Source organism: Acanthisitta chloris, unplaced genomic scaffold, assembly GCF_000695815.1.
Source record: "Acanthisitta chloris isolate BGI_N310 unplaced genomic scaffold, ASM69581v1 scaffold23915, whole genome shotgun sequence".
Lineage (NCBI taxonomy): Eukaryota > Metazoa > Chordata > Aves > Passeriformes > Acanthisittidae > Acanthisitta > Acanthisitta chloris.
The window spans coordinates 1-9446 of record NW_008673469.1 but is presented as its reverse complement, the minus strand read 5'-3'; the positions used below and the strand labels follow the sequence as shown (position 1 = coordinate 9446).

The 9446-nt window shown below is 38.6% G+C and overlaps 1 protein-coding gene across 1 annotated transcript in view; it reads right to left on the bottom strand.

The window, feature by feature from the left end:
• The window catches only part of LOC103802509 (tetratricopeptide repeat protein 37-like), a 9148-nt gene extending 241 nt beyond the window's left edge, over positions 1 to 8907 (bottom strand). Inside the window, exons 1-5 of the mRNA XM_009074991.1 lie at positions 8809 to 8907; positions 7445 to 7603; positions 4841 to 4993; positions 2963 to 3093; positions 1573 to 1696 (exon numbers count right to left, since the gene is read on the bottom strand). Of these exons, the coding sequence (XP_009073239.1) occupies positions 1573 to 1696; positions 2963 to 3093; positions 4841 to 4993; positions 7445 to 7603; positions 8809 to 8907 (666 nt within the window). The remainder of the gene's footprint in view (positions 1 to 1572; positions 1697 to 2962; positions 3094 to 4840; positions 4994 to 7444; positions 7604 to 8808) is intronic.
• Between the last annotated feature and the right edge of the window lie 539 nt (positions 8908 to 9446).

Below are 9446 nucleotides of genomic sequence, written 5' to 3'. Positions count from 1 at the left end.
CTGCTATGTAGTTTCTCTAACAGATTGAACAACCAATAAGCCCAGATAGGAAATATTCAACATTACACATCAGGTTGCTTAAAAGATCAGGCACTTAACCCCCACTCCCCAAGCAGCAGCAAGTCTCTAAACCTGTAGTCACTTGCAATGCTCCACAACAGCCTCATTTGTTACTTCAGGCTGAGACTACATTTGACAAGTCACTCATCTGACATGACACACACTTGTCTCCTGCTAGTACCTTCATATAAATCTCCATTTGCCAAACTGGAACATTCTCTACAGCTACTTAAATCAACCTGACAGGGTATCCTTTTCCCTGCCCCATTTAAATGTACACTTCCTTGATTTATTTGTCACACATCTTATTTGGAGCTTTTCTATTAGTTAAACAGGCTCCCACAACAGTCTCATTGACACACACTTGTCTCCTGCTAGTACCTTCATATAAATCTCCATTTGCCAAACTGGAACATTCTCTACAGCTACTTAAATCAACCTGACAGGGTATCCTTTTCCCTGCCCCATTTAAATGTACACTTCCTTGATTTATTTGTCACACATCTTATTTGGAGCTTTTCTATTAGTTAAACAGGCTCCCACAACAGTCTCATGTTCATAAGCTTTTGGCACTTCTTGTGTGTAATCCCATTACGTTGTACATACTAAAAAGGAAAACCATTAAGCAGAATCAAGCAAATCTTCAGCCATTACTGTTATCATACTCATTGGTAGGGAGTATAGATAGATGACTTTACAGAAACAAGTGCAATGAGATCATACCAGGACCATCTGAACTCATTAATTCTAACATTTTTTTATGAACTGTGTATAGATTTTTGTCAACACTGAGCCTACTTATATGCTGAACCTCCGAACATACTTTGTTTCAGATTCAACATTTCACCAGGGAACAGCTGATACTCTGGGCAAAAGACCTCATTGTGCCAGTGGCAACATTGAGGAGATTAATAGGAGAATTTATTTAGAGTTTGGGTAGCAAAGTGATTCAAATTACAAGTCAAAATGAGTGAGCCCCTGTTTATATCACATGAAAGGGCTGTGTGGATTTGTGAGTTTGACAAATCCATTTGTGAAGTACTGTCAACAGAAACTAATGTACCATTTACTATGTACTGAGAATAATGTACTGTTACAGATAAGTCTTCAATACTGAACATATCTGCTCATATCTTTAGGCTCAGTGATGCCACCTGTTCCAGCCAGGCTAGAGGGAATAACATTTTCAGTACATTTATATGTTCTGGTAAACTTTCGATAAAATGGTCCTCATGTCTACTGAAAAGTCACTAGTAAAATCCTTGCTAGCTTGGACTAGTGACTTTACTGTTTATTTTTTCACTAGTATTGCATGAAGGAATTGAAGATGTTCAAAAAATTAGATTCAATTTCAAAAACTGAAGTGAATTTTGTCAGTATAGAACCCTTACACATTCCACCTCAAGGGAAGGCAGGCCAGCACCTCCATGGCCTCCATCTACACCATTTCCAAGTTGCAAGTATGATATTAAACGTAAATAGACTGAATTTAGGTATAAAATGGACTCTTACATCTATTAGTTCACAATCATCTTTGGCATACAGGTGTTGCAGGAGATACCAGCGTGCCACTGACACTACAGTTTCTGGAGTCCTTGGCTGATAAACCACTCTCTCCAACATTCGTCGAGTCTCCCTAGAAGCATAATCAAAACATAACCCAAATCAAATGCAACCAACTAGGCTCACATAACATACCCAAGCAAGCAACAATGGCCAGAAATAATGTAAGGGAAGGTCCTTATTTCCATACCACCCAAGAAAGTGAGGGAGTGGAGTTGTACGTTTCTTTGTCTTCTATGCAGCTGCATCTAGAATGCTAAGGAATTCTGCCTCCATTAGTTAGCACTAACACTCAAGTTAGTGCTTTAAGTAGTAAGTAAGCCTAACTAGATTGACATAGCAGATTTTACAAACGCTAAGAGCATGATAAATACCATGCAAACACAAAGAGAAGATGTGAAATTGTAGAAGAGAAGGAAATTGGAAGAGTACTACAAAAGTCTAAAATTCTATTTGGCTGATACTACCTTCCAACACCAACAGTTTATACCTAACAAGACATTTTCAAATGCACAATGTCATTAGAAATCTGGTAAAAACTGGCAATTACATTTAGGGATGTCATAGTCACTCAGCGGTGCTTCATCAGCTTTGGCTCTTGTTCCAAAAATTCTGTCCTTTATAACCAATGTGGTTTTTCAGTACATTGTGATTTGACAGGTTGTTGAGAGGTTATGCATTTCTGTCTGCTATTTGTATGTAAGATTAATTGCTTGTTTCAGGATATTGAAACACCTAAGCAGATCAATTAGATCTTGTGATATACTGTTCACGTAAATTAACTCTCAAATTTTAATTGATTAAATAATGTTTCATCTTAATTTTATTATAATCAACAGCCATCACTTAGGCTACCTTCTTAAAAGCCAACAGAGAAAAGTAAGTCAGTTTGTTACAATTATCTATAAAACAGGTGAATTATTGAACAAAACCACTCCAAAAAACTCCAATTTTTCATAGTTTAAGCAAAAATACTGTAGAAGACAAAATAGACCTAAATCATTAAATTCACAGCATAGGAAGGTTCCAAGTCCCACTCCCTCCAAACTTTCCTCTGCTTCCTCAAAAAACCAAAATGATCACTTGGTTGTTCAGGAAGGGGCATGAACTGTGACTGGGAGCCCAATTCAGAATCAAAATTAATCCCAGCAGTAGATATGGAGGAAGATCCAGCTGCTCCTCACACTACAAGCCCTTCTCCCCTCTCCCTTGAAACTGCCGCACTAGTTCAAGAATTAATTCCTGCTTGCAATTTTCTTTCGGTTCTTGTAGTTAGATCTGGGCATAATGACCACCTGTATTTTTAGACAACGTATTCCACTTTAGAGATCATGCATACCTTGCTCCCATTTTGCGATTATACTGTAGCAGGGCTTGAAGCAGAGCTGCCAGGGGGCAAGAAGACAGTTTCAAAGCTTCAGTTGTTGCCTCTTGAACCAAGGATGGCCAGTGCTCATTTGAGACATCAGCCTATTATAAAAAATGAAAAATACAAGGAAAAAAAGAGGGAAAAAGTAAGAAAAAAATAAAAGAAAATAAAGGATAAAGACAAAAGAAAAAAGTACTTTATTGTAGTGTGTAGTGTGAATCAAGTTTTTTTGCAGGTCTGTAGAGAGCAGGTTTAATTCAAGCTGTTCTGAGTTTTATAAAATATTCAGCAGGTTAGAAAGATACTCGCTTTAGAAAACCCCAAACAGTGGTTAGAAGTGCCTGGAAAACTCATGTTAACTTTTCTAGGACCAGCCTTGCCAGTATTACTTGTGCAAACGATCTTTTTATTTTTCCACACGTTTTAGTAATGCTTCAGAAACTCTTGTCTGCTCTTCACCTTGTGTATCTTTATCCAGTATATAAGACAATTCTAGAATGTCGAATTTATCCCCAGAAGCAACATCATTTTTTACCAGAAGTAAAAACCAACTCCAAGATGGTAATTAACTAATAGAGCAGCTATTGAGCAAAGCCACGTATCTTCTGGCTTAAGAAACACTTTATTATCCCCATCATGTCTGGACAGTACTCCAATTATTCTGCTTGAAGGGGTGAGCAAAGTTGCATTTGGACAGATAACTGGGAGACAAGCAATATTCAAATTTCAGAGCTTTCTTGGACCTGAGTAAGGTTTTGGCCAGGCTTTTGCACATTTCATTAAACCAGTGTAGATTAGAGAGGACAAAAAAATCCACTCATCAGCTGCTCTGCTCATTCAAAAATCAAAGATGAGATAATCAAATTCATAATAATCACATTTTTAAACAGTCTTGTGTATTGTTAGGCAGTCAAGGCCAGCACTTGAAGAAGCAGTACTAATTAGGTACCTTACAACCTGAGAAAGCACTTAGGAGCAACAGGAAACAGGGAGCAGACCACTAGAAAATGAGCAGAAGAATCATGAGAGGAAATATACTGTCCCTTGACATGCTCTGCCTTTTGAAGCATAGGGCTTGTGAGAAGGGAACTTGTTCAGAGCAATTCCCTTCTCCCACAAGGAGCGACAGCAGTGAAAATGACTGTCTTTTCTTATGAAATCTCAGGATACATGGCACTGCTTTGCCTGATTTTGATTACAGCTCTTAGCTGGGTCATCTGTCAAAATACATAAAAATCATTAGCTGAGACCACAGCAGTACCTACATTTTACACCAGGCTTTAAAGCAGTTTTGTACTGCACTTCAAGTCCCTAGATTGACAATGCTTAAAGAGAAGAAACACTTGCCAAGAATTTAAAGTATATTCACTTTGCCCCTCAGCCCAAGTAGAATAATTTTCTTTATAACACAAGGTACATTTCCCTTTTATACTTCAAGGTAAAGAGTCATATCTGGAAGTGACCACACAGCATACAACTACTTGAAACGTGACTGACATCTCCAGGCAGCAGGGCAGAAAAAACACATTTATTGAGACAGTTGTCTGAAAAAAAAGACTTGAAGGGTGCATCTATTTGGATGAAATGGTTATTAGACAAATACACCTTATTGAACAAGTTGTTTTCTTTATGTCCACAGTGGTTTTATGTGATTATTTCACTGCAACCTCTCTTACAAGGAGACATTCTAAGAATACTTCACTGCCTCTTGAAGTCTCATTTTATTCTCTAGCTGTCATTCATAAAATGCAAAGTCATTTAAATAGGAACTTCATTTAAAGACTACAGAAGCTCTACATCCCATCAACTCCTGTGGTTATCCTACCACAGATATACTGGTTATCCTACCATGCAGACTTCCAGTGCGAGCAGAGCTAGCCTGAGCAGACTGGATAACTTCCCGTTCCAGCTGCCCTGCTGTGACGCCAACTGCAGACTCTTTCTGTAACATATCTCTGCTCCAACCATCATTCTCTGAGACTGATAAACTTTCGCCAGCCACTGAAAAAAACACATCCAACAAAATCAGTCATGGAGCCACACAAACACACATCCATTAGGGAATATAACTTAAGTTCAACTATGAGAATACCACATCATACTATTAGTTAAAACACCATCATGCCCCCAGTCCTCATTCCAACAACATACTGCACACTGCCCTGCAAAGCAGATACTATGCTTCACTACAGTAACTTACTTTGGAATTCCCTAGACCACTTGTGGACACCTTTTTGATTAGTTTTCTCAGCCCATCTGAGTAACACCAGGAACATCAAAGACATGGGTTTAGGTGATGGGTGCAGACCTGTGTTACAGCTTCTGACCCAGTAGAGTCATGGTGGAGGAGCCAGATGGGGCAAAGTAACCGGGATGCAAAGTTTCATGCTTCTGTTGCCTGCTCTGCCAGCACAAGATGTCCTCATAAAGAGAAGGAAAAGGATTCCAACATCTCCATCTTTAATTCTGTAGTCATGTCACATTTTTTGAAGCAGACACACAAGTTTGCAAATGCCTGACATGTACATGATATGCATGAAGATGTGTAAGCCACAGTTAGAAACACTCCTTGCTAGATTATCAGCAACCAAAGCCACAGTTAGAAACACTCCTTGCTAGATTATCAGCAAACAAATACAAATGTTTTCATATTAAAAAACAATTTCCTTGCTTTTAGGCAAAGGCCTTCAGACTTCTGTTAGCTAAAGAGTGACTGATGTTAGAAAGAGCAAAAATGATTAACCCTTTCTGGTGCACAGAAGTTATTTATCATTACAAAGAAATACACTAGAAAGTATTCACTAGCACTAGTGAGACCATGCATTCTTAACATCAAGCTGCAGGACTGCTTTGTAAAGTAAGACATCCATTCATGTGCAGAAAAAAAAAGTTTCCCTTGGCCTCAGTTATTTGCAGCTCAAGATATCTAGCATTCAAGATGTGAATGAGAAGAGAACCCTCATGCAATGGCACAATGGCAACTCTGCCAGATCTGCTGTTCTCTATTTCACTGATGAGCCACAGCACAAAATGGCCATATGAAAAGTAGTTCAACAGCACTCCTAAATCCTGAGAACAACCATTGAAACAAAAGCCAAAAACTTAAGGAAAAAAGTTAATGGCCCCTCTTAGTAAAACTGTAAGGCATCACTATGGATACTTCTGAGTAAGACAAAACATTTATCAAACTCTTAGGAAGTCTAGAGTCTGAACACATAAAAGCATAGATCTATTCACTAGGACACAGATGTAGCAGCCAGGCTTTTTTCAGAACTCTACCTAAGCCCTGAAAAATACCTTCTTTAACTGAAGACTGAAAAGGTCTTCCCTCAGAGGTAGCTTATCTGTGGCCAAAACAAATCAGCCCTTCCCACCACTCAAATCACATACACTTTCAGTTCACTTATTCTCTCTGCCTGTAAGCAAGATGATTTGGCTAGGGAAGGGACGCTTGAAGAATGTATACAAACCATAACCGAATTTTCAAAATACTAAAACAGAGGATACAATTGATGTCTTGCATTCCCACCTATTTTGCAAATCTACTCTGAATGAGTTCTGTAGTTCAGAAAGACAAAGTCTCACAAATCAAAGAAAAATGCATCAAAAAAGCACCCTTCCAGAAGCAATACTCCTGTATTTCAAAAGATAAGAGAATCTGCAACCCTAAAACAAGTGAGATAATGATCTCTACATCAGCCTTGCACTGATCTTCATGACTGAAATTAACTTTAGTGAATTTTACCACAAGCGGGATTTTATCAACAGGCAAAGGGAGCTCCATAAATCCTTCACCCACACAATGGACTCTAAAAGTTCACAGATATTTTTTTCTGAACAATGTGCTACTTACATTGGTAAAGGAAGATAATAAAAGCAACTGTTAGACAAGAAATAAATACATATGCTGCATCATCAGAAAGATCTCTTGGCATGTGTGAGACAGACTTCCCAGATTTTCCCACAGAAGCAGCATATGAAGTGAATTATAGCACCTTCATATCAACTATAAATGATCACTCATGATACCATGGAAGGGAGACAGTGAATCCTGTTACAGGGAGTGATTTCTCTTCTCTGCAGAATCAACTTACTTAAAAGAACAGTGACACCTGAAGTCAGGAGAATACAGAGAAAGAGATTTATTCAGGTTTTCAGACCCTGAAGAAGGAATTGTATCTTAGTACATTAGGAAACACAGGTGCCAGGGATTTATCTCAAGTTTTCACTTCTCCTACCTGCACGCCTGCTTGCTGTTACTAACAGTCCTTATTATTGCAACTATTAAACAAAGTCAGCATAATGCTACAACTTTATAACAAACTGAATATAAGCTGGCTTTTTGTGTCACTGCCTGTCAGCAGATAAATAAAAACACGCAGTGAAATAAACGTTCACCCTCTTATAGCTGGTGTGAGTGGCACACCAGTGAGGAAGAGGATACACACTTACTTGCCAGGCTGCAACTGAAGTTGAACTGGTCACGACTGTCTTGTGAAGCTCCTCCAGGATGTTGTCTGGAAGTTCTTTGTGAGACTGCAACAGCTGCTTAAATTGAACTTGCCTCAAAAGCAAAAACAGAGCTGGGTGCTCAGGGCAGCTTTTTAAACTCTAAAACCAAAACAGAATTATCATTCCAAAATGTCATAGACACTTAGATTTTCTATTTTGTCCTTTACAGAAAAACAACATTGAAAGCATTCTTGGGATGCTTACAACATGGCAGTTTCCATCTCCTTTGCACAAAGGAGTGTTCCAGGGATTGACCCACGAAAACAGATAATGTTTTTTCTCTCCTAAAAACACATTTGAAGTCTATCCTAAATTGTATACATATTCTACCCTTACAGGTTTCTGAAAGACAGCTTTCATTTGGTTAGACAATCATTACAAGTTTGGGGCCTATTAACAGAGGCAAAAACCTGTCTTGTGGCTGAAAGTGACTGTGACTATGTTTCAAGCAATTTCAGTTCTCCCAGGTAAGGTGCTTTTTATTCTTGCTGGAAGAGAAACACTTCACTAAACATTTCCTGTTCAATCACGGCAGATACCTAAAGAGTATTTGTTTTGAACAAACACATGCAAAAGAGCAAAGACAGAAAACTAACCATTTGTTGCTTTATCCTTCTCAGATGAAACACGTGTAGCTACTGCAAGCCTCACTGCATGTTATTTTCCCTGCTCATATCACAATACTTCCAAGAATTATAACTCAAATCAAATTTGCTTTAAGAAACAACACTTTTACTTTTCGCCCATTAAAAAAAAAAAAGAAATAAGATACTTGCCTGTGAATATTTAACAAGCTACTGCTTTGCAAAGAATGCAGAGACTTTTTGAAACACAATAGAAGCTGCTAAATTTGCTGCAATTTTCTCATTGATTAAGTGTGGATTCATGTTGCTGTCCTGGTTTTAGCCAGAATGGAATTAATGTTCTCAGTAGCTGGTGTAGTGCAGTGTTTGGATTCAGAGTGATAATACTGTTGATAATACACTGTTGTGGTGAGCAACTGTATTGTGCATCACTGATTTTGTTCTTTTTATTACCCATTAGCATTTTAGCTCATTCTACTCTTCATTATTATTAAACTGTTCTCATCTCAACCTACATATTTTACTTACAAATAGCTCTCCTCCCCATTCCTCCAGGCTGGGGGGAAGAGGGAGGAGGAGGGAGCGTGTGTGGCTGCATGGTTCTTGGCTGCTGGCTGGGGTTAAACCACGACAGCCCTTTTTTGGTGCCCAACATGGGGCAAGAAGGGTTGAGATAACAACAGTTTTGGACCAGATTGTGTTAAGGGAGATTTGTTATACACATTCATTGTATTTGACCCACTGGTTACAACGTGGGCCTTTTCGTTCTTGCGTTTCTGGTATTTTACTCCTATCAATAATATCGGGTTTGCAATCCATAGTCTCTATAAGATATTTTGTAGGATTCACATATAAGATGGCAGAGTCACTGATCATAACACCAATCTGGTGTGTGTATTCAGTGTTACCGGTACCTCTATACCTCGAGAGCCACGTACTGGGAATGATTAACAATCACACCTTTGGATTTAATTATTCAGAAGCACAACCAAATGAGGACGAATTTTGCTCCTTCTTTGGTCCCTTCCTCTTTCCTTCCTTCTCCTTCAATCTGGCCACAGTGTTTGAGAACTTTAATTTTGTTAAATCTGAGTATTCTTTGAACCCATTTGAAACTAAACTGGTTTTACTGCTGGGAGTCAGCATGTTATTGCACATGGTACAGATCATGTTTATGGTCAGAACACTAATTAGCACAATCTCCTCGACAAAAAAAAAAAAAAAAAAAAAAAAAAAAGAGCACATGAAAGTCAACCACTGTAAAAACTCCAGAAAGAAAAACTGTCAGGGTGCCCTGGGAGGAAGATGATGATGAAGAAGCAGGGCCATCGCAGGAGCGACTAGAAGAGGAGACAGAA